Below are 25,838 nucleotides of genomic sequence, written 5' to 3'. Positions count from 1 at the left end.
CATATTGTTTAGCCTCCGTGTATTTGTGTTTTTTACGTGTTTTCCCCTCTAATTCATTTCTAATCTCATAGCATTGTGGTCAGAAAAGATGATTGATATGATTTCAATTTTCTTAAATTTACTGTGGCTTGATTTGTGACCCAAGATGTGATCTTTCCTGGAGAATGTTTAGTGTGCACTTGAGAAGAAAGTGTAATCTGCTGTTTTTGGATGGAATGTTCTATAAATATCAATTAAACCTATCTGGTCTATTTTGTCATTTAAAGCTTCTGTTCCTTATTTATTTTCATTTTGGATGATCTGTCCATTGGTGTAAGTGAGGTGTTAAAGTCCCCCACTATTTTTGTGTTACTGTTGATTTCCTCTTTTATAGCTGTTAGCAGTTGCCTTATGTATTGAGGTGCTCCTGTGTTGGGTGCATGTATATTTATAATTGTTATAACTTCTTCTTGGATTGATCCCTTGATCATTATGTAGTGTCCTTCCTTGTCTCTTGTAACATTCTTTATTTTAAAGTCTATTTTATCTGATATGAGTATTGCTACTCCAGCTTTCTTTTGATTTCCATTTGCATGGAATATCTTTTTCCATCCCCTCACTTTCAATCTGTATGTGTCCCTAGATCTGAAATGGGTCTCTTGTAGACAGCATATACATGGGTCTTGTTTTTCTATCCATTCAGCAAGCCTGTGTCTTTTGGTCAGAGCACTTAATCCATTTGCGTTTAAGGTAATTATCGATATGTATGTTCCTATGGCCATTTTCTTAATTGTTTTGGGTTTGTTTTTGTAGGTCCTTTTCTTCTCTTGTGTTTCCCACTTAGAGAAGTTCCTTTAGCATTTGTTGTAGAGCTGGTTTGGTGGTGCTGAATTCTCTTAGCTTTTGCTTGTCTGTAAAGCTTTTGACTTCTCCATCGAATCTGAATGAGATCCTTGCCAAGTAGAGTAATCTTGGTTGTAGGTTCTTCCCTTTCATCACTTTAAGTATATCATGCCACTCCCTTCTGGCTTGTAGAGTTTCTGCTGAGAAATCAGCTGTTAACCTTATGGGAGTTCCCTTGTATGTTATTTGTCATTTTTCCCTTACTGCTTTCAACAATTTTTCTTTGTCTTTAATTTTTGCCCGTTTGAGTACTATGTGTCTCAGTGTGTTTCTCCTTGGGTTTATCCTGTATGGGACTCTCTGCACTTCCTGGACTTGGGTGGCTATTTCCTTTCCCAGGTTAGGGAAGTTTTCAACTATAATCTCTTCAAATATTTTCTCGGGTCCTTTCTCTCTCTCTTCTCCTTCTGGGACCCCTATAATGTGAATGTTGTTGCATTTAACATTGTCCCAGAGGCCTCTTAGGCTGTCTTCATTTCTTTTCATTCTTTTTTCTTTATTCTCTTCCGCAGCAGTGAATTCCACCATTCTGTTTTCCAGGTCACTTATCCGTTCTTCCTCCTCAGTTATTCTGCTATTGATTCCTTGTAGTGTAGTTTTCATTTCAGTTATTGTATTGTTCATCTCTGTTTGTTTGTTCTTTAATTCTTCTAGGTCTTTGTTCAGCATTTCTTGCATCTTCTCAACCTTGCCTCCATTCTTTTTCCGAGGTCCTGGGTCATCTTCACTATCATTATTCTGAATTCTTTCTCTGGAAGGTTGCCTATCTCCATTTCATTTAGTTGTTTTTCTGGGGTTTTATCTTGTTCCTTCATCTGGTACACAGCCCTCTGCCTTTTCATCTTGTCTATCTTTCTGTGAATGTGGTTTTTGTTCCACAGGCTGCAGGATTGTAGTTCTTCTTGCTTCTGCCGTCTGCCCTCTGGTGGATGAGGCTTTCTAAGAGGCTTGTGCAAGTTTCCTGATGGGAGGGACTGGTGGTGGGTAAAGCTGACTGTTGCTCTGGTGGGCAGAGCGCAGTAAAACTTTAATCCACTTGACTGCTGATGGGTGGGCCTGGGTTCCCTCCCTGTTGGTTGTTTGGCCTGAGGCAACCCAACACTGGAGATTACCTGGGCTCTTTTGTGGGGCTAATGGCGGACTCTGGGAGGGCCCATGCCAAGGAGTACTTCCCAGAACTTCTGCTGCCAGTGTCCTTGTCCCCACGGTGAGCCACAGCCACCTCCCACCTCTGCAGGAGACCCTCCAACACTAGGAGGTAGGTCTGGTTCAGTCTCCCCTGGGGTCACTGCTCCTTCCCCTGGGTCCCGATGCACACACTACTTTGTGTGTGCCCTCCAAGAGTGGAGTCTCTGTTTTCCCCAGTCCTGTCGAAGTCCTGCAATCAAATCCCACTAGACTTCAAACTCTGATTCTCTAGGAATTCCTCCTCCTGCTGCCAGACCCCCAGGTTGGGAAGCCTGGTGTGGGGCTCAGAACCTTCACTCCAGTGTGTGGGCTTCTGTGGTATAAGTGTTCTCCAGTCTGTGAGTCACCCACCCAGCAGTTATGGGATTTGATTTTACTGTGATTGCATCCCTCCTACCTTCTCATTGTGGCTTTTCCTTTGTCTTTGGATGTGGGGTATATTTTTTGGTGAGTTCCAGTGTCTTCCTGTCAGTGATTGTCCAGCAGCTAGTTGTGATTCTGGTGTTCTCGCACGAGGGAGTGAGAACACGTCCTTCTACTCTGCCATCTTGGTTCCTCCTCCAAGGGACTTTATTTTTAAATAATGGTGAGTAGATTGTGAGACAAAGAACAGGTCAAAATATCCAAAAGAACTTGTATCTGCCTTTCCCCCCCTCTCCATTGCCTTTTGTTCACAGGCAGTTAAGTTGTGTAAAGTGAATTAGATGCTTTGTTTTAAGTAAATACTTGGTTTCATTTATTCATATTACTGGTGGCGCACTTCTCTGGGAGCTCCTAGTTACCGATCCTAAGTCTCAAGTATCTACTATAACTGCTAACCAACAGCACCATCTTGCCATGGGTGGCAATAAATAAAGAAAAGGTACAGTCCAGAGAGCGCCTGACAAGTCCTATGCACTTGCCACCAACGGAGATGAACATGTTGTAGAAGAGAGCAAAATAAAAGTATTTTGGGGCTTCCCTGGTGACGCAGTGGTTGAGAGTCCGCCTGCTGATGCAGGGGACACGGGTTCGTGCCCCAGTCCGGGAAGATCCCACATGCCGTGGAGTGGCTGGGCCCGTGAACCATGGCCGCTGAGCCTGCGCGTGTGGAGCCTGTGCTCCGCAACGGGAGAGGCCACAACAGTGACAGGCCCACATACCGCAAAATATATATATATATATATTTTTTTTTTAACAGAGTAAGAAAGTGGAGAAGGGAGATTACAAAGAGGAAAGAAAATGGAAGAGAGGGAAGAAAAAAGGATGTGGAAGGAAAATCTCTCACCTAAAGGGACAGTTCAAATCTACTTATCTTATTGAGCTGTGTCGCAGGTGCCCACAATCCTTCAGTCCCCGCCAGACTATACCAGAAGACCTAAGCACCCCCAAAGAGGTGACGTGCCCACACGTGTCTCAGAGGCAAATACCTGAAGGTGAACTTGGTGCATGTCGAGGGGTTGTCATTAATGTCTTCCACAATGAAGGTTATCTGCTTGCGATTCTCCTGACCCCCAGAGGGTCTATCCTTCACCAGAACCTCCAGAGATATGGCGGGATTTTGTCTTAATTCACCGGCATCTCGGTCTATCCTGCGCACCACTTGGATGGTCCCAGTCACTGTGAGAAAGCAAAGGTCAGAATATGGCTCTTTGGAGAGAAATGAGGAGTCAAAGGTAGGTGGAGACTTGGAGTACATTTGAAAAGAACATTCTGATGTGAGGACTGGCTTACAAAGAGAATATTCTTTATATAAGTACATTTTTTTAAAAAAAAACCTAATTTAAGTTCCTGTCTTGGACATTGACTGGAGTGTGTGACCTGATCCTTCTAGAATTTTGCACCTCATGCCTCAGGGTTAGGCCCCCTGGCAGCTGTCCTTGCCTGCCATTCATTGGACTGATAGACAGCTGACTCCAACCCCTGAGCTCTCTTTCTGGAGAATTTGTAACTGGGAGACACAAGTCAGGTTCCTAGTGGAGCTACAGATAAGATGCCAGAACTCTAGCTGCTGAGCAGCGCTACTTCCCATCCTTCCTGTGCCCTGACTGTTTACTCTTTCTCATGAGATATGCAGTATCCTGGTGATAGGTGTCCCTTACTTTTTTTTTCTCTTGCTTGGTTTGGCTGGCCTTAGTTTCTGTTACTTGCAACCAAAGAGTCTTAATGAATGTACTACAAAAAAACCCCACTGTATTTGTTAAAAGTTCAATTTGCAATACTCGAACGAACAGAATTCTAAACCACAGTTGTCCACCCCGCCATGATCATTGGAGTGAGGTCCTCAATGACAGCCAGCACCACCTTTGCCCACCTCTCCTGGGCGCAGGTAACCTTTGCCCTAAAGCCTATGGGACGAGTAACACATTGTCTTTTGGGGATTGTCCAGTGCTGGCCTCCACAAAATCATAATGTAAAGTGAAGTCCTTTTGGGTGATGTGACAGGGATTTATGAGGTGGTATAGTCTAGGTGTAGGGAAAAGTGCAGCCTTTGGAGTCGGGCAGCTTTGGTTTGTATCGCTGCTTCACAACCTACAAGCTGTGAGACCTTGGATGAGTCACTTAACCTGTCCGAGTCTCTCTCTAAGCCTCAGTTTCCTCATCTGTAAAATGTGGATTATGGTAGTTTGTTGGGTTGCTCTGCTGGGTACTTAAGATAGAATGCATGTGGATCACGCAGCATCCTGCCCGGTATGGACTAAAAGATGGTCATTAAGAGGGAGAAACTCTCCTTCTCTGCACCAAGATACTTAGATGGGAAAATCCCCCAGGAATCCAGCAGATGGATGTATCAATAGATTGATGCAATCCAATATGGTAACCACTAGCCACATGTGGCTCTTTAGCACTTGAAATGTGGCTAGGGCAAATTGAGATGCGATAAGTATAACACACAACGGATTTCAAAGAATTGGCACAAACAATAATAAGGTAAAATATCTCATGAGTAACTTTAAAATCTTGATTACAAGTTAAAATGATAATATTTTGGATATATTGGGTTAAATAAAATGCCTCATTAAGATCAATTTCACCTGTTTCTACTTTTTGTGGCCACTTTAAAATTACATATGTGGCTTCCACTGTATTTCTTCTGGTCAGTGCTGGTCTGGATCCTCTGTTCAGGAGACTTCAAGGTACCGTCAGGATAGTGAACTCATCCATCCTTAGATGCCCACCTGCCTCAAAGGTGGAGTGGTGATACAGCTGATGATGCAGCTGTTGGCACAGGGCCCTGTTCAATGTCCCCAAACCTTATGCCAGCTGCTTTTAATGCACCTATTACAGGGAATTCCCTGGTGGTCCAGTGGTTAGGACTCCACACTTTCACTGCCGGGGCCTGGGTTCAATCCCTGGTCAGGGAACTAAGATCCCCAAAGCCACAAGGTGTGGCCAAAAAAAAAAATACACCTGTTACCCCGATAACTTACGATAGTCTAGACGGAAAGGCATGCCCCAGACCAGAAGACAGAGAAAATATTTGTAAAACAATCCAAATGGCTGAATTAAAGGATGCACATAAGGATGTGTGTGTGTGTGTGTGTGTGTGTGTGTGTGTGTGTGTGAGAGACTTACACTGATTGATCATGAAATAGCTGTTGACAGTAGTGATGCTGTAGAAGAGGAAGCTGGTAAAACCTTTATCATCAGGGTCCTCAGCTGTGATACTGGCCACAATTGCTCCTGGACCCAGCTCCTCGGGAATCGTGTACACGTGCGTTGGGCTGGAACAGAAATACAGCAGACACAGCTCATTTCAGGGGCACAGGAGGGTGGAGTCTGGGAGGTGGGTATTTTGGTTCGTGCTAAATATAGCGCTGAGCTGTTGGAGTTGCATCAATGTGTTGGGGAGGGAGAGCTCAGCAGCTGAAAGGAGGGGTGACTGGCTTTTGTGTTTCCACAGATCATATCCCTGTGGATGCAAAGGAGTTGCCATGCCGCGATGGCAACGATTTATACCAGCCACGGTCCCTGACTCCACGCAGGCCTGATGCCATTTCAGGTCAGCCTTGGCATTAACATCTTTTAAAATAAGGATAGTCGGCCTGTCCAGCTGTCTTCTCTTCTCCCAGTTCGTGTGCAGAATTTTCCTGAATTCTTTTAAAAATCCCTCTGGACACAATATCCAAAACTATAACTTCCTGATGCCCACACCATGGCTGCCCCCAGAAGCTGATTAAATTGTGAACCTTCTCTATCCCAGGGCCTCTGCTCACTTTTTATTTCTTCCCTTTTTTTTTGTTCTGAGGAGGCAGAATTTACACACAGAACGTGTATGCCTTTCCAAGTTGCGGTAACCGTGAGGTCAGCTCTCTGAAAGGAGAAATGAGCCCCACTGTCAGAAGCTAAGGTCAGCGCGCTGCCCTCCAAGGATGACTTCTTACAAAGTAAGCCCAAACTGCTAACCTATGCACCTTCCTCAGACCTCTACTGCCTTGGAAAAGGCCCGAAACCAGACAGATATGTTTGAGGTTTTAACTGCGCAACCTGCATAAATTGAATAATTTTGAGTGCACCAAGGGAAGCTTATTGTTTAAAATAACTCTGCAGGAAGTCCTTTTGTGGAGGGAACATCACTTCAGTGGGACAAATAGTCATCTTTAATTTACCCATTTCCTAAATTTGGGTTTTCCCACGTGGGAGTGTCTTTAAGAGGGGAATACTCTACCTCGGATCTAAAGGGTTTCGTTCATTTCATGAGCTCAGAAGGTCTGCGGTTCTGTTCCATCATCTGTAGGGCCAGAGGAAGGAGAAAGGGGCGGGGACCTCCAGGGGAGTCAGAGGCAGGCCGAGAACAGATGGAACCAAGCCCTGCCCAGCCAGGCTGCTCCCGGGATCCTGGGCCGGCCCCCACTCCTGGGGCGACCTCCTGTAGGCTCGCTCCATTGATGGGAGACAGCAATCTTGTTCAGGCCAAGAAGCCACCTCTGTGCTCTGGACCTCTCACTACCAGGGGTCCCACAGAAGCTGCCGTTTGTCCATTTACTTACCTGACACACACCGTTGTCAGGGAATCCGTGCCGCCCACCAGTGGGTCCAGGTATGGACAAAGTGGGATGCAGCCAAGGAGGCGGGGCGGCAGGAACCAAAAGCAGAGCCAGAGGAGAGAGGGGGACGGCCCTGGCTCCCCAGGCTGGACTAAGCCCTTATTCCACTGTGTGAGAGGCCCTGATTCTCACGTGTTGGATTTTTTCCTTTGGCTGCATTGAGGGGGTTCCGTTAATTTCCAACAAAGAGATCACTAAGACACCCGTGCGACCTTCACAACCTCGCCTTTGCTACCCCAGGGGTGGTCCCCGCCTTTCTAACTGCCTCCCTGAGCATGCTGGGTCCTCCGGCCACTCCAGACCACTGAATCAGGAGCCAGAGTTTCACAAGATGTGTGGGGTCGGGGGCGGGGTAGCACTTTAAAGTTTGAGAAGGACTATTATGAGGAGTCACCAGGGCTTCCCTGGTGGTGCAGTGGTTGAGAGTCCGCCTGCCGATGCAGGGGGCACGGGTTCGTGCCCCGATCTGGGAAGATCCCACATGCCGCAGAGCAGCTGGGCCCGTGAGCCATGGCCGCTGAGCCTGCGCGTCCGGAGCCTGTGCTCCGCAACGGGAGAGGCCACAACAGTGAGAGGCCCGCGTACCGCAAAAACAAACAAACAAACAAACAAACAAAGGAGTCACCAGAGGTGACAGCCAGAGGCTCCCAGCCTCTCATAGGACAGACAGAAGACACCTTGGGAGAGAAATCCCCTTCCACCCTGCTTCTTCCCTTCTAAGACAGTGGTTCTTAGCTGCAGATGATTATGTTGTTTGTGACAACTAGAGGAGCAGGCTGCTATCAGCGTGTAGTGAGTCAAGGCCAGGGATGCTGCTAAACAGCCTACGATGCCCAGGACAGCCCCACCGCAGGAAGTATCCCACTCCAAATGTCAGGAGTGCAGCTGTTTAAGACCCTCATCTGCGGGCTCCTCCAGTCCACACTGGGCGCTCCGGGAAATCAGGTCCTCGTGAAGAGGACTGATCAGGCTGTTGGTGAAGACACAACTCCCCGGGTACAACATCCTGTCCTTGGCTGACTTGATATTGAGCCTGGCAGAAGATAAAATCTGTGGTTTATTTGGTTTGGGGATCCAAGACCCAAGTGTGTATAAAATATCATTTAACTTAGAAGTGTTACCCTCAAACCACAGTAGAAATCTGTTCAAATGCGGTGAAGCCAGGACCCCTGCAGCCCCCCCAACAGGGGAAAGCTCTGATATCACTAATTCCCACACCCCTCTCCCTGTGACACTGGCTCATCAGAGCCTGGACCCAGGGCCACACTCAGGGGAAAGGGTATGAATCCGGGATGACCTGGGATGGCTTCTGTAAGTCCATAAAGTGTGTCTACACTGCCTGGCGCCAGGTTGAAAAGGACTGTGAATGAATGCAAAAGAAATGGGCAGAAGGGGAGAAAGACCCACCTGCCTGACTCTAAAACAAAGTTCTTTGCAAGAACAGTGAGCACTGTTTGCGAGGTAGAGAGTGAATGTAAGTCGGGGACTCTTACAATAAACTGCCCGACCTCCATAATGGCAGCATCCTGGAGTGCACATCACGAGAACATGAAACGTTCAGCACTTGTCACCACCCGGGAGAAACATGGTGAGGTATTTTCAACAACAGAAATAGTACTTGCTTTGATTGTATTTCATTTCAGGACCTTAACAAATAGTAAAGATAGAAGAGTTGTTTCCACATTTTTTTTTTTTTTTTTTTGTGGTACGCGGGCCTCACTGTTGTGGCCTCTCCCGTTGCGGAGCACAGGCTCTGGACGCACAGGCTCAGCGGCCATGGCTCACGGGCCCAGCCACTCCGCGGCATGTGGGATCTTCCCGGACCGGGGCACGAACCCGCGTCTCCTGCATCAGGAGGCGGACTCTCAACCGCTGTGCCACCAGGGAAGCCCTGTTTCCACATTTTGCATATCTAACTTCACACTCAGACTCAGTCTCCTTGAGTCCATTTGAGGATTTAATTTTGTTTATACTGAATTAAATAACTTATGGTTAGTCCTAGCACTGATTTGGGAGAAAAGAAGGATGATGGTTCAAGGGAACCAGGAAACCCTCAAAGTTAGTACCTAGTTTGAAACTGAGCAAACTCGTTGAAAGTGAGGATGGCTGAGGGACTAGGTTGGGTCTAATTGAGCAGCCCGGGCAAAGTAGGGCGGCCATCCTGCCCCAAATCCTGCCTCACATCCTTCTAGATCACAGGCTCTCGCAGACCCATCCTTACCAACATCCAGGGAACACTGTTTGAAATAAAGTCGACTGTTTTTTTAAAAAATGGTTAGGGCTTCTCTGGTGGCACAGTGGTTGGGGGTCCGCCTGCCGATGCAGGGGACACGGGTTCATGCCCCGGTCCGGGAAGATCCCACATGTCGCGGAGCGGCTGGACCCGTGAGCCATGGCCGCTGAGCCTGTGAGCCCGGAGCCTGTGCTCCGCAACGGGAGAGGCCACAAGAGTGAGAGGCCCGTGTGTCAAAAACAAAAAAAAAATGGTTAGACAGTCACAGAGGTCATGCTTCCTGTCTGGGATGGAGCCTAACAGGTTCATCTCTCAAACCAAAAATGAGAACCAGAGTTCCAGAGCAATCTCTGGGAGACCCCAACAAACAGCCAAGGTCATGTTCTCTTTCTGCTGAGGCCAATTGCTTTATTTTGGAAGACACAGTCCAAACCAGATGGCCTACACGTTCTGCCCCTTGGGCAAACTGATTATTTTCCCCTTTGCAGGCCCATTAGTCTGCTTTCCCACCTCACAGACTGGGGGTGTGGGGAGGGCATCGCAGAACGTGTCAGCTCTAGCCCCACCGCCATCACCTTCCTCTGGGGAATCACTGATGAACCCACATTGCTGTGTTGGCCAATACTTGAGTCTGAATCCAGGCTGAGATGTCACAACTATTTATAAACTGCCTGTACTGTGTTCCTGGAGGAGCCCGTCAGCAGAAATGCACTGCACCGTCCTGCTGAGCTTATCCTGGCAACGAGCATTCTGTGGGAGTGCCTTTGCAGCTGTTCCCTCCGTGTTGACACTCAGCAACTGGGCTGTAGACTGTGATAACGTCCAGAAGTTTCACAACTGTGGTGTGCTTTGCCAAAAGGCACTTGGTTAGCCTGTGAGTGGAGGTGCTTTAATACCTCCATCTCAGAATACTTTTGCAAGCATTCTACATAGGTCTGGGGCCCAGTGGCTTTTGGTTGGTGGAGTCTCCCGAGCTGAATGTATTCCATGAATACAGTGAACCCAGGCAGGGGAGTTTGCCAGTTTCCTTGTGGCTGGTTCCCGAGCCTGGCTCAGCAACTGGGGGGTACGGTGGGGGGCGGAGTCTTGTAACCAGTAACCAGGCTGTTTGCAGGGTCACATGCCAGCTCAGAATCCCATCTCCCCCTCCTAAATCCTTGTCTGTGACAGGCTCTGGTCTTGCCTTTGTGCCTGGGCTGGTGCCGGGCACATTCCCACAGGCTGCCTCTACCAGATTCACTTACCTTCCTCCCATCTGTTGGATGGGGGAGCTGCCAGACAAGGCAGATCTCCTTTCTGAATCCACCACAACAAGAGGAAACTTAGAGCACCCAGCAGTGGGCAGGCCCTTTAGGCACCATCGAGACAGCCCTTTCCTCAGTCGGAGAGGATGACCTCCTGATAGTGGGCTTTATGGAGCCTGGACTGATGACGTGCTCTAGGATTCTGCCGTTATTAGCGGTGAGCCTCCTCTCCTACGAGTACCTGCCTTCTGCCTTCTGCACGTGCCCAGCGGCAAGCCTTGCACCAGGGGCGTGGTGTCTGGCCTCCACCCTTCCCCACCGTACCCAGAATCCCATGGTGCACATGTCTGTGGGGTGTGGAGACAGGGGGAACAGAGGTGGAAGATGTTAAGTCTGGAGGCCCAGGTAAAGGAGCCTCTTACCTCTCCTCCAGGCCAGAGCAAAGGGCAGTCCTCTGCCTTGCATGAAATGTGTCTGAGGCGGCTCAGCCACTTAAGAGACATGGTGCCCACGGAGACCCCCGCCCAAGCCCTCAGGCCTACCTGGTAAAGCGAGGGATCTCATCATTGATATTCACGATGTTCACCTGCAGCTCCATGGAGGCTCTGAGCCCTTGGCTGTCTCTCACTTCCACGATGAGAAGGTACCTGTCAGGAAACAGCCCAAGTCAGGGAGTCAAGCTTTGCTGACATGACCGCAAATGGGGTTGGGGGAGGGAGGGAGGAACGCGTCCGTCCCCTTTCTGGCCACCCCACTCCGTCTCCCCCTGCAGAGTCAGATCTGCTAGGTCCACGCTTCTTTCCTCATCTCTAAAACCCCACCCCTCCATTTCTCATCCTATAGTTATTACTGACGGCTGCCATCTCCCGCCCGCCACGTTGCACACCCTGTCTCCACCCTCCCTCCCGTTATCTCGGCAACGTGCCTCATCCACCCACGTAAGGAAACTGAGGCTGCCATGCATTAGATAACTAGCCCTGCTTCTCACACCTGCTGCAGATCCCAGAGCCACACCTGCGTGGACCCCAAGGCCTGTGTGTTTTCCCCCTCGAACCCTGGCTTCTCCTCACCTCTTTCCCCAGAGGCCTGCTCGCCTCCACCATTCTGCTCTGATGTCAGCGAACAGCTCTGACAGCTGCTTCTCCAGAGCCAGAAGGGCATCTGAGGCAGTCCTCCGGATGCTTCAGGGGCCCCTCCCACACCTTCGTTCTTGTGATCCCGAGATGAAGATTTTGGGTGGGAAGGAGGCCTTCGGATAATGGCCTTCCTCCTGATCCCTCTTTGGAGCTCACTACCCTCTGAACCTAGCAGCAAGGCAACAGACCACTAAGGGCCTCCCCATCTGCCCTCAGGCTGCACTAGGCCTGTTCCTTGGACACTCAGATAAAAGGTACTTCAAGCAAAGTCACTGGCAAAGGCTACCTGCTGTGTCCTGCTTCAAAGTCAAATTCTGTTGTGGAGAAGAGGGTCCCATTAGCAGACATTCTGAAACTCTTTGAAGGGGAAATCAGGAAATACTAAAAAACAAGGAAAAAACTATTACTAAGCACACCTATGTAGCTTTCCCCAAGAGATGAGTTTGTTTGCTTCCCATTTTATATTCTTGGCCCATGCAATATTTTTTTTTTAAAGGGAACGCTATTTATTTATTTATTTATTTTGGCTGTGTTGGGTCTTCGTTTCTGTGCGAGGGCTTTCTCTAGTTGCGGCGAGTGGGGGCCACTCTTCATTGCGGTGTGCGGGCCTCTCACTGTCGCGGCCTCTCTTGTCGTGGAGCGCAAGCTCCAGACACGCAGGCTCAGTAGTTGTGGCACCTGGGCTTAGTTGCTCCGCAGCATGTGGGATCCCCCCAAGACCAGGGCTCGAACCCATGTCCCCTGCATTTGCAGGCAGATTCTCAACCACTGCGCCACCAGGGAAGCCCTCGCACAACATTTTTGATGTATCAGGATGAGGCCCAAATGGGCAGTTCTCAGGTTTAATGGTTCTTGATTCAAGAAGGCTCTGGATCAGTTGGTCTGAGCCTCTGACCCTGATCGGCTACACCCTGAGAAGCTGGTCACTGGATCCTGCTTCAATTACAGAAAATACACATCAACAGCTCCCTGCTTCTGAGTCCAGCATACTTATCCCCATCACCGTATTCTCACTTCTGCTTCCCAGGACGACTTCTGGCTTTGATTTGGTGTCTTGGCTTTAACCAACACTGTTTCAACACAGCTCCCATGCATTAGGAAATAGGACAGTACTAAAGCAAATACGATCCGGTCTCTTTCTTTAAAAGAACTCAGGATACGGTGCGGTGTGAAAATGTTCACAAGCATCGTTCATTACAATGATGGCAGGGAAAAGGAAAGAGACAAGTGTTAGAGAGAATGAACCTTAGCAGGTACTAGAGTCCAAGTTGGAAGCTGGTTTGGGATGTAGACGTGGTTTTTTTTGTTGTTGTTGTTTTTTTGCGGTACGCGGGCCTCTCACTGCTGTGGCCTCTCCCGTGGCGGAGCACAGGCTCCGGACGCGCAGGCTCAGCGGCCATGGCTTATGGGCCCAGCTGCTCCGCGGCATGTGGGATCTTCCCGGACCGGGGCACGAACCCATGTCCCCGCATCGGCAGGCGGACTCTCAACCACTGCGCCACCAGGGAAGCCCCTAGACGCGTTTTTTAACACCCCATCTCAGGGCTATGGCCACTGGTCAAGCCTTTGCACATCCTGGGGAGTTGAGGGTCTGTCCTCCTTGGTTCCCAGTGCTCAGCCCAGCTCTCTTGAGGACCCCTTGCCCAGCATCAGTTGCTCTGATAAGAACACAGGCTTCTTTGTACATCCCATTGAGGGCCAGCCCATAGGAGGCCCACCCCTGTCCGTCCACGGGCGCTCATCAGAATTGCTTCCTTGCTCCCATCGTGGAGTCAAGAAGCAGGGGAAGGCCCTGGATCAGAAGAGCTGAGTCCAAGCTCTGGTTCTCACCTCAGGACCTGGGACAAGTCCCTTCCTTGCCTGTAACTTAGGGCTGAGACCACCAACTGCTCCTCCGCATTATGGTAAGGATAAAATCGGAAGGCACACTGGAAAACGTGAAGGGCTGCGTGGCAACACGTGAGGCTTACGTATTTATAGCCATCTGTTCCAAAGGACTTTAAGGGCAGAAGGTTTCATTACTTCCCACTAGGGTGAGGGATGATCTCTGGATCAGATCATAAGTGGAGGTTATGCAACCAGAGCCACAGCCCCTGAAGTCTAGAATCAAAGGAAGCGTCAGCCGAGCTTTCCAACCTAGTGATTTGCTGTGTTGTGATCGCAGCTGAGCTCCCCATAGAGAAGAGAGAACACACAGAAAATAGATGAAAGCTCTCCTTTGGGGCCAATGTAAGATTTTTAAACGATCTTTAAAAGTGTTTACTTTCCATTTTTTATTTAATAACATTTTTCTAATTGTAATGAGCATATTTTTAACGAAAAAACTGGGACCGAAAAGTCTAAAAAAGAAAATATTAATCACCTGTAAAATCTCATCATTTTCCTGAAGTCTTCTGTTCTTTTCTATGCAAACATACACCCTCCAAAAAATTGAGATGATGTTCTAACCACAATTATAATATTTTGTTCTTTTTATTTATAGCTTGAGCATTGGCCCATATTCTTGTCTCATTTTATACACTGGTTGGTTAATGACGATATGGCCTTCTACTGTAAGGGCTTATTTTACTAAGTCTTTCTTGCTTGTTACTTAGGTGCTTCCAACCCATTTTTAAGAGGAAATATTTGGGCAATGCCAAGAAGTGCCCTTCTCCCAGATACCCCGCCCTCCAAATTGTATAAGCACCTTGACAGCACTCAAAGGTGTGGTGTTTCAATCCCAAGCCCCCCACCAACTCTCCAGCTCACTGCCTGGGCCTGCAGCTGGCAGCACATGAAGCTGTCCTGGCTCTGTGAGCAGAGCCTTTCCTGCAGAGAATCCTCACATGTCCACATATCAGAGGCCCAAGCTGGATGTGCTGGAATGGCAGAGTTCAGAGACCCCAGCAAGGCATTTACTATATGCACCTGAATCGGGATGCCTTTCCACATGTGTTTTGAAATGCTCTAGGAGATAGGTCCCCGGATCTGGTTGTTTCCCAAACAGTGCAAGGTCTTAGGATATGGAGATGACAGACAGCCCTGCTCTGCCAAAGATAATGGTCAACCGAAGGAACTTACAAAGAAGATGTGGGACAGGTGCTCCACGAGGGATAAATATAGGATATGATGGCAACAGAGGAGGCCTCTTAGACCCATCCGGAACATGAGTCACACATTGGGGCAGTTGAGTCGTGAAGTGGCTCTGGATCCAGGCTGGAGCCAGACTGCTGAATCTGAATCCTGGTTCTACCACTTTATGAGAGCTTGTGCAACAAAGAGGAATAATAATAAGGCATGCCCCATGGGGAGATCACGTAAAGTTCTAGAACAGTGCCTAGCAGAGGTAAGCTGTCCATGTATGTTAACTACGACTGTCCAGTTAGAATGTGAGATCCATGAGGGAAGGGGCTTCATTTTATTCACTGCTCTATCCCTATGCCTAACACATACTGGGTGCTCAATAAATATTTGTTAAATGTTCAATATTGGGGCTTTCTTCTCACGTATTTCCCATCTGAGACCCCCATTCCCACGTTAAAGGATCTTAAAACAAAAAGGCAACGACAACAAAAACCTTGCCAACTTTTATAAAAAGTCCGTTTCAATTTGGTAATGCTGGACTTGGGTATGAAATCATCCTCCAGTCTCAGCAAGCAAGAAAGAAGCAACAGCAGCAGACAGAAAGGGTGGAGAGCTGTAGGATTAGAACACGGGGAATTTCTTTTAAATTTTTATTAAGAGGCTGATTTCCTGGAATCCCGATTTTTTTTTCTTTTAGAGCCAGGCTAATTTCCTTTATCCCTGAACCTACGAGCTTCTGTTAATGGGAATAGCAGTTTGGTACTTAGAAAGGAGATAATATCCATAGACTAAAAATATTATGTCATGTGGCCATTTGCCAGCGACTCAGCAAAGCTTTCTGTAAAACCTGGCATTCTCTCCCCTTTTTAAAGGCTTGTTTAATCAAAGCTGCTCCCTTGATATTCGTTCTTGGAAAACAGAAATTAAATAGGATGAAAAGCAACGGCAGCCCCTCTCTGCTCCAATACTGGCTAAGAAAAGTCCTGAGTAATCAGATCAATTCTGTGAACAAATGCTTGTCAGACAAGCTCTCGAGCGGCCCCGCAGGGAATATTCCTTTACCGTCACCCCAGGTTTCTCTCTTCGCAGCCCCTTGGCGGCAATGTTTTGCTCACGGACACAGAGCTTCCTGCCTCATCCATCCTTTATTGTGCCACCGGTGCGGAGAGAAAAAAAAGGCTGCGAGGGAGCTGGCCCAGTTTCCTGAAATGTCAGGCTCCCTGGGGAGGGCGCGCCACCTCCGGGCCGGCACCCCCCCGCCCCCACCGCCCCCGCTACAACTGGAGTCACGGGCGAATCATGATCCAACCTGTGCTGATTTGCAACCCTCGGTTGCTTTCGGGCCTGCAGTGGAATCAAGCGGCAAGAATTCAGCCTCCCAGCTCGTAGGAAGAGAGCAGTCAATTTCCAGGGGCCAAGTTTCCAGGGGGAAGCAGGACCCTCATTCCTCCCAAGTCCGGGGAGTGCCAATGACCCTATCAGCCACTGAGAACATGCCCCCAAGCCCACCCAGAGGACCCAGACAGGCAGCATCTCTCTACTGGGCCAGGGCAAGTGATAAAGATGACGCCACGGTCCTATTATTTTTCAGTGTAAGCTGAATGTTTTATAAAAGCCTCAATTCCTCTCTTTTCCCCCTATTCCGCCCCAAAGCAGCTCAGAGGTGGGAGGTGGGGGACGGGAGTGGGAGGGAAGGGTGCCTAGGAGGAAAAAATCAGCTACCATAAAAAAAACCCTACTGCAAGCCCTTAACTCAGCTGGGCTCTCCTTGTGTATGTTATTATCCTGAGGGTGAGCTAGGTGGGTTATAGACAAATATTTGTTTTTAAGAAGAGCCGCATGTATAAATGCAACATGCTATAGATATGTAAAGGATGCAATCCTTTACTGAGGAAGCTGCAGATCTTCCTGTATTCTGTCAGTCTTTTTCCGTGATCAGCCTGGGTCCTGTTCTTTGATTCAGGCGTCACTAATCTTAAGAACAATGACGCCCTTCTATTTGAGGAAGTATCTCTCCCGACGTAAGAACCGTCATCAGTGGTGGTGTCTTTGGAGTGGGAATTTTCCAATAGCACTGCTTCTTCCCTTCTCAGGAATTCTCACGAGAACCTGGAGTATAAAGCATTTTGCAAAGACTTCCAGCAGAGACTCCCGAGTTAGGCAGATGCCTGGGGGTCAGTGAATAGTAGGGGTGTGTGTGTGTGTGTGTGTGTGTGTGGAAGGGGATGAGCAGAATCCCTTGATTTTCACTGGCATTACCTGGCCCAGGCGAGGGCCTCAGATCCTTCCCTCGCCAGGAAATAGGGGGCTGCTCAGGGGACCTGAAATCTTCCATCCAGTGGGACTGACAGTCATCTGATGATCCCTTTACTCTCAGGAAGATTGAAAGGTGATGCCACTTCGCAGAGCCATAAGCAAGATGGAGGTGGAGAGAGAATTGCTTCCCCTGCTGCCCTCCTGGTAGCCCAGCTGGTAGCAAGGTTATTGCTCTTTTAATTTCATCCTTTGTCTGCCCTGGTGAAGACAAAGCACATTTCACTTTATGCAAAAGTCCTCCCCTAATGGAAAGGCCAAGAGAAAGCCCCTTAATGGAAGAAGTGCTGCACTAGATCACTTTGCCTCCAGCTGCGAAACTGATTAACGTCCTTCGAGTCTCCAAGGAAGCTTTGCTGCAGTCACGGTGGCCATTTCCAAGCATGAGGGGCGGGGAGTGTGGGAGTTGGGTGGGAGGGAGTGGGCCTCAGAGAGCCTCCTTCCGGAGGTGGAGAAAGGGCAGGCAGAAATGCCAGTAAATCTAATTATTCACATAGGGACCGTCCTGCGCGTCTCTGTGTCCCGATGCTTTGCCTCTGAGCCTTCTCCATCTGCACCCATCACAGCACGGAAGGTGCACCAGCAGGGGAGCGAATGCTGGGCCCCAGCCACACCGTCCAGCACAGAGGCCACCAGCCACGGGCACCTGTGACCACAGAGCGTCTGCACTGTGGCTGGTCCAAAAGGAGATGAGCTTTAAGTGTAAAATACACGAGTCCGAAGAGATACTGTGAAAAAAAGGATGTATAATATCTCACGAGTCATTTTTATGTTGATTATATGTTGAAATGATAAAAGTTTGGATATATGGAGTTCAACTGTATTAAAATGAATTTCACCTGTTTCGTTTTACCTTCTTGATGGGGCTACTAGAACATTTAAAGGCACAGCACTCATTTCTGGCTCACAGTCCAGCTCTATTGGGCAGTGCGGGTCCAAACAATGTACAACCCCATGCTTTAAAACTTTCTTTAAAAGGGAGGGAGCAAATACCAGTGGTTTCTGTATTAGCCCCACTTTTACACAATCTGTGACGGACACAGTTTCACTTTATTAAGCTGGATGAGGGTGGAGGATTTGGTGTAAGAGTTGCAGGTTCCGGAGGTGTCCTAGAGCTAATGTTTAATTTATCCTTCCTCCTCTGGTCGCTGCCATCAGCAAGGTAACTCCTGGAACCCACCAGGTAAGATGACAGGCACAAACCAAGCCCAGGTGGCTTCCTGCACATGCTTTGGTATTTTATTAAAGTCTGTGCTTGTTTACTCAGGTCAGTGGTTCTCCAAGGGCAGAATGCATCAGAACCACCTGGGAAGTTTGTGGTCCGATTCAGCGTTCCGAGGCAGAGTCTAGGAATCTGCGTTTTTGAAGCATCCTAGGTATGTTCTCATGCAGGGGCTTGAACACCCAGTGAGAAGCACTCATAAACCAGTGTTCCCAGCCTTTCTGACCAGAACAATCACCCAAGGTATCTGGCAAATCTGTAGATTCCTGGCCCCATCTCAGACCCACAGAATCCAAAACGCCAAGGGAGAGACCTGGGGAGTGTGGGAAACAGTGTCTTAAAGCAGTAAAATAAGTCAGAGAAAGACACGTAATGGATGATATCACTTAGTGTGGAATCTAAAAAATACAACAAACTAGTGAATATAACAAAAAAGCAGACTCACAGATATAGAGAAGAAACTAGTGGTTACCAGTGGGCAGAGGGAAGAGGGGGGTGATCTAGGGGGAGGGAGTTAAGAGGTACAAACTATTAGGTATTAAATAAGCTACAAGGATATATTGTACAACACGGGGAATGTAGCTGATATTTTATAATAACTCTAAATAGACTATAACCTTTAAAAATGGTAATTCACTATATTGGACATCTGTAACATAATATTGTACATCCACTCTACTTCGATTAAAAAAAAAAAAGCGGTTCTCAACCCTGGCAGCACAAGAGATCACTGGGTGGGGTGCTTTAAAAACCTGATGCCTGGGCCACACCCCAGGTCAATCACATCAGACTCTTAGGGTGTGGGACCCAGATCTCTGTGCTTCTGAAAGTTCCTCTGGCGGTTTCAATTTACAGCCAATGTTGAGAAGCACAGGTATGGTCAATAGCAAATTAACCCATCTCCGTTCTCCTTGTAGGGAGCAAAATATATCATTTCGTACCACCAAGCAGGCAGAATAAAATGTCTATGTACAGAGGCCGTGGCATGTTACTTCCTGAACTGTTATTACCTTTTGCTAGTCTGAGAAAGGTTCCTTCTAGGTTATGTTCACTGCTCCTGAGGGCTGGCTGTTGACTTTCTGTGCAGCTGTCAGTTCCAGCACAGGTGTTAAATACTTCATTAACAATTTCTGCTGCAGTGCCCCCTCCCCAAACAATCCTAAACTCACTGCAGAAGCCACAGTTGCAGCCACCCGGCTCCAGGTTCCAAGGACCTGCAGCTGCCCTCCGATATCTTTGGATGGCATTACGTTTTCTTTTAAGGGAGCAACACCTACTGTATTTGCTCCCCACCTGGGCTGTTTCTCTTCATCTGAAAGGGTAACCACCTGACTTAGGAGGTATTTTTGAAAGGGCCATGACCTTGTTCCTTCTGCCTAATTTTTGAAATATATATTAAAACGGAGATTTAAAAATAAATATTTTTCTTCACAGCCGAGATTTCTTCCACTCTGCCCCCACTGCATCTTGTACAAACTTTATAGTAATGATCTTATTGAATTATCATTATTTGGTGTATGTGTGAATGTCTCCCATCCAGACTGTAAACTTCTTGAGGTACAAAGATGTGTCTTATTCGTCTTTGTATCCAAAGCATCTAACAGAAAGCCTGGCACATAGTGGATTCTTGGTAAATGTTGAAATGAACTCAATGTATAAGGGTGGTACTATGTTTTGGGTTGCTGACTTAATGTCCATCCAGAATCCCTTTTCCCCTGGTCACCACCAAGCAACAGTGGCCACAAGACACAGTTCTGGCCATTGAGAAGTAAGCAGAAGACCCCTGAGTCGGGCTTCCAGGAGGGTCTTGGTTTCCCCACCAGAAAAGGGACAAACTGGGTTGGCCTGCCTCCTTTATCCTGTACCCCATCCTGCTTTCTTTTTTTCTTCTTCTTCCTGCCCGGAACTTAGAGGTAAAGCCTGGAGGTACAGCAACCATCTTGTAATCATGAGGTTAACAAAGGGAGAACAAAGCCAACATACACTGGATGAAATAGCAGAAAGATAGGAAGAGCCAAGGTTTCTGAGAGTAGCAGCTGTGCCAGCCCTGGACTGCTTGCGTGCCTGCCTCTGGTCTTCTTGTTATGGAAGGAAAACAAATCTCATATCCACCACTGTGGTTACGTTTTCTGTTACTTTCAGACAAACACATTTGTAAGTTATATAACAAGTGTGTTATTAATAAGTACGCACTTAAAGCACCTAGTATTGCTCTTAGCAGGCAGTAGGGACCCACTAGGTGTTTGCATATTAATCACTTATTCATGCACATAGAATCTTGGATGAACGAATGGGTTGATTGGTTGTTTTTTTGACAGAAGGATTGTCTTCCAGTGATAACAAACTATTCCCTAACTGAAGATATGTTCAATAATCTTAACACAGCTTTGTTGCAAACCCTGTAGAGCCATATTCTATTGGTTCTGGAGTTCATTCCCAAAGCTCCCTCCTGTTAGAGAAAGTAGTCCTGTTGAAGCTTCAAATCATGCAGCAAATGCAGAGACAGCCTCCTGGCATTGCCAATTCCCCAGGTGTCATATTTCAAGAATTCTCTTCTCTGTACCGTGGGTTTGCTGGAGTTTTGTCTGCTCCAAGATTAGTCAGGTGGCATTAGCTTTGGTTTTTTCCTCTCCAGCCTGGGCTGCCCAGCTGCGTTGGGTACACAAGCTGGGAGCTGTGCACCCACCCATCGGTGGGCAGAGCTGGGAGCTGAGGCATCCTTGCCCAGGGATAAGCTAAGAGGCTTCTTGGCCTGAGGGTTAGTGGTTACAAGAGCTCCACTGGCAGCCCCCTTAAGGAAACTGATTAAAAAGGTGGGGATCAGCCGCTCAGACTGAACCACGAGGCAATGCTGCAGGACTCAGTCTCCTGCTTTTCTCTGTGGAAATCCTCCTTTTCTTTGGAACTCCTGGGACTGTCTTCTAATTTTCTTTTAAAACTTGGCTCCAAGCAGCTTGTCTTCATCTCTTGAAAAGGAAGTGTTAATGCCTGCCTTTGAGGTATACATTTTATGCTTATTTTTAGAATAATATAGCTGGATTTTTTATCACCTTAGAATTTTAAAATATTGAACAATTTTGACACACCAGGCACTGGACTAAGTGGCTTTATGTGTGTTATCTAATACTAACCATCCCCCTACAATGGTAGGTGCTATGCTATTATTCTTCCATTTTATAGGAAGGGCACACAGAGCCACGGATCCAATGTGGGGTGTCTGTCCCCAGAAGCCCCTCACCCATTCCAGCCTCCCCGGGGCTTTGTGCCTGGCAGTGGGCAGCAGATTCCTCCCATTGCCCCCTCCCAGCCCACCCCGCTGAAACTCCAGGCTCCTGTGTCAAAGACCACACAGAAAAGCCCCTCTGCGGTTTAGCAAGGAGACTTACACTGAGGGGTGTGTTTTGCCTTGTGTCTTCTGGATCGAAAGCCTCCACCTGGTAGATGAATCCAGGCTTTGCTCCTTCCACTATGTAGAGGTCTAGACCTATACCGGTATGCAAAGGGGAAAAAAGAAATGTTTTATTAAATAAAGCAAACGAGGAATTCCCAAACCAGGACAGCCGTATGGAGTCAAAGGGAGCCAAGCACTGGGGGAAAGAAGAAAGCAGTGATTAAGGCCATGAGTAAGACCACGGACCAGCTTGCGTGGGTGGATCCATTTATGGGAATTAAGAAAGAGCTAGGATTGACCAAGCTGGTGTCAAGTGTTTATGTATCTCCTGGGTGCAGAGGTGACTAGGGTACTGCTGTTTGTGGGGGAGGGGAGTGATAAGGACGGAGAGGTGGAAAGTAACCCAGTGGGAACCTCCAGTGTGAGTTTCAGATCCACTTTCACCTGCAGATTCCTCCTAAACCGAGCCTAGGTCACCTCTCAAGTGCACTTAGCATCTCAGCAGAAATGAGTCCCTGAAATGAGAGGCCTTAGAGTGGAACAGAGAGAATATGGAAAAAAGGAGAGGGAGGGCTACAAAGGTTCAGGAGAGGGACCACACGTGGATTCCATCTGCTTCAGAGTTCTCGGCCGGCAGGGTGAGGAGGGAGCAGACAGGGTCACTGGCACCACCAGCCTTGCCCGAGGGGCCACCATGCTCTGCCCTGGCGTCTCTTTCTGAGAACCCTTCTGAGAGATGACTGAGAATTTTAACATTAACTCACTCTTTTGGAGGCGCTATGCTGAGGACTTAACGTTTTCTCCTTTCATCTTCACCACAGCCCTGGAAAGTAGGTGTTGTAATTATCTCCACTTTACAAACAAGGACACAGGCTCAGAGAAGTTGTGAGGTTGTCTCAGCTGCTAAGTAGTAGAACCACAATGCAAACCCAGGCCTTTTTACATCCAAGCTCCAGCTTACATCTGCTCCGATCACTGCTCAGGCTTTCATTCAAAAAATATTGACCGAGTTCTCACTATGTACCAAACACGGATCTACCTATTGGGAGTACAGCCATTCACAAAACACAAAACCCTGCCATCAGGAAGCTTGCGTTCTAGTGGGGAGATATAGATAATAAAATAAATGAATAAAATACATGAATGTTACTGAGCAACGTTATGGAGACGAGTCAGGGCAAGGCCTGTGGTGAGTTGGGTTACCATGTTAAATAGAGTGCTTCTGGAAGGTTCACTGACATTGGAGTCAAGATTCTTAAAGAAATGAGGAGACATAGAGATGCAGGGGAAAGGGCAGAGGAAATGGTGGATGCAAAGATGCCGGGGTAGGGCGTGCCTGGGGTGTTCACAGATGGGTGAGGAGGCCGGGACTGCGGCAGCAGAGGAGTGAAGAGGAGATGGGGTTTGGAAGGGGCTCCTCAGATCTGATAGGACCTTAGGGAGACTCTGGTTCTCCTTGTGAGGGAGATGGGAAGTTCTTGCAGGGTTTTAAGCAGAGGAGTGCCTTGACTTAACCGATGTTTAAGAGGATGCCTCTGGCTGTCGTAAGAAGAATCAACTAGAGGGGGCAAGGGTGGAGCAGGTGACCGATTGCTGGGGTTGCTGGGGAGAGGTAGGATTCTGCATAAACTTAGAAGCTGACAGGACTTCCTAATGGGTTTGATGTTGGGTGTGAGAGACAGAGGGGAATCAAGGGTAACTGTGAGGTTTTGGCCCATGAAACTGGAAGGATGGAGTTGCCAGGAACTAAAATGGGAAAGATGAGAGAAGCAGATTTGGGCTGGGATGGTGGGGAGGGAGATGGGAGTCAAGAGTGGTTTGGGGGCCCATTAAGTCTGAGATGTCAGATTCTAACACCAGTTCCAGTGTGTGTCTGGGGGGGTCCCACATGACCAAGCAATTCTCCAACACCAGCTGGGTGTCCCACAATGCAACTTGATTCTGACACTGTCTACCCAGAGATAGTGTCAGATTCCACAGCTGCAGGGCTCCATCATACAAGACAGCCCCTCCCCCTTCAGATGCCAATCACACGTCCAGGTGGTCACCTGTGCTTCTGACCAACCGGCTCTAGATGGGAGGTTCCTACAACCCCCTCCTCGGGTTCCAATAATGTGCTAGAGGGGTCTGCTCTCTAGTGAACACAGGGAAACATTTTACCTGCTAGATGATTGGGATATTATAAAAGGGTATAAGTCAGGATCAGCCAGATGGAAGAGATGCATAGGACACAGTATGGGAAAGGGGCAGAGAGTTCCCATGCCCTCTCTAGGCACCCACTCTCCCCAGGTTCCATGTGTTCACCAACCCGGAAGCTCTCTGAGCGCTGTTCTTTTGGGCTTTTATGGAAGCTTCATTACATAGGCACGACTGATTAAATCATTGGCCATTAGTGACTGAACCCAATTTAACTCAATCTCCAGCCCCTCCCCCCTCTCCACTGTCCAACCTTCTAATCATATGGTCGGTTTCTCTAGTGAGCAGCCCCCATCCTTAGGTGGGGTCCAAAAGTCACCTCATTAATGTAAGAAAAGACACCTTTGTCACTCTTATCACTTAAGACATTCCAACGGTTTTAGGCTCTGTGCCAGGAGGGGACAAAGACCAAATATATGTTTCTTATTATAAATCACAATATCATGGATGTCCATTAGACATCCAAATGGAGCTGTTGGGTAGGACAGTTTTTATCTGAATCAGGAGTTCAAGGGTGAAGCTGGTGTAGCAGCTTCTTAGTTAATTTGGAACACTACCCTTACATGTGTGTAAAGTGACTGCATTTCTAGCTTGCCTTGTCCAGAGGACATTAATACGCTAGGGTGATGTTTAGCCACCTTATTTGACTTTTTACTATTAATATGATGTACTAAAGTAGATTCCTTTGAAAAAATAACAAGGTAGTATGTACTGATATAAAATGTGACATTGATAGGTTAATAAAGATGGTTGAATCCAAAAAATAGAAAACAAACAAAAATAACAGTGGACTTGGGAGTTGTCAGTGTATGGATGGCCTTCAAAGCCATGAGCCAGGGGGAGATCACGCAGGATGTTACCCTATGCTCCGGTCCCCTATATTGTCCCTACCTTGTAGCAGACCCCGAATACACAGTCCCCTCGAGGGGTCAGCATCCACGTGGAGAATGAACCAGTCAGTCAATGGCTGGTATCCAGTGCTAAGCCTGTAAACGGGCTCAGCCCAGGTTACTCCAGCAGGATCCACTGGAGGTCCTTGAGCCCCAGGTTCCTCCCCAGGACCAGGAGAGGCCCAAGAGAAGCCATGGATGGAAAGGGCTTTGTAAATTATTAGGTGTTACTATTGGGAGTCCTGGGCTGGGGGACGTTTCACTTATTCCCCACTCATTAAGCAGCTGCCTTTTCCAGGGAAACAGCTGCTCGTTTATTTACTTTTCTATTTCACTCTGTCACCCAGCATCCTGCCTGATGCCACCGTCTGGGCTGCATCGCACACCCCAGTGTGTCTTACCGTTTGCCAAGTTGCCTTGAAACTCAGGCGGCTCATTCACATCTGTTACCTGGACCGTCAGGACCTGCAGGTCAGTGACATCCACGTCATCCTTCACACAAATCTGCAAATCAAATATGTGTGGTCCTGTTTCAAAATCCAGGTGTTCCTTCCCGGTGGTGACAACCTAAAAGCAAATGCACAATTCTCAGTAACCATGGGAAAGAAGGTCTGTTTTGTATGCACACATTTTGCACAGGGATATAACTAGGGAGGAGGCAACCAGCATCCTGGAAACCATCTTCACTCCCTGTCAGGGGAACCGGTTGTTTTGCCTGTGTCTTTCCAACATAACCCCCATGACACTTCACTAAAGGGATTCCTCTGTGGGCTGCGGCTCTTCATAGGAAAGACAAGTATTCAGGAGACATCCTAGTTCCATCTACTGGAGATGGAAATCCCGAAAATTTTAAAACCTGTCACTACTTAGGGTAGGCTCCTAGGCACGTCCCTTAGCTACCTTGAATCCAGGTTGATTTTCTTGTCTTTAAGACTAAGATGCTGCACTTCCCTGGGATTGCTGTGACGTGACGTCTTGACTCATCATTCCCCTCTAAGTTTCCCAAGGCCACATCTAAGAATCAACAAGAGAAGGATACATCTGCAGAAATAA

The 25,838-nt window shown here is 47.9% G+C and overlaps 1 protein-coding gene across 1 annotated transcript in view; it reads right to left on the bottom strand.

Annotated features, from left to right (window-relative positions):
- Window positions 1-25,838, bottom strand: part of CDHR3 (cadherin related family member 3) — a 76,720-nt gene that overhangs the window by 30,202 nt on the left and 20,680 nt on the right. Inside the window, exons 3-8 of the mRNA XM_082632474.1 lie at window positions 25,187-25,352; window positions 21,695-21,792; window positions 11,997-12,091; window positions 11,117-11,221; window positions 5,626-5,774; window positions 3,480-3,669 (exon numbers count right to left, since the gene is read on the bottom strand). Of these exons, the coding sequence (XP_082488600.1) occupies window positions 3,480-3,669; window positions 5,626-5,774; window positions 11,117-11,221; window positions 11,997-12,091; window positions 21,695-21,792; window positions 25,187-25,352 (803 nt within the window). The remainder of the gene's footprint in view (window positions 1-3,479; window positions 3,670-5,625; window positions 5,775-11,116; window positions 11,222-11,996; window positions 12,092-21,694; window positions 21,793-25,186; window positions 25,353-25,838) is intronic.

Source organism: Mesoplodon mirus, assembly GCF_964341445.2.
Source record: "Mesoplodon mirus genome assembly, chromosome: 9".
Taxonomy (NCBI): domain Eukaryota; kingdom Metazoa; phylum Chordata; class Mammalia; order Artiodactyla; family Ziphiidae; genus Mesoplodon; species Mesoplodon mirus.
This window is presented reverse-complemented; position numbering and strand designations above follow the sequence as displayed.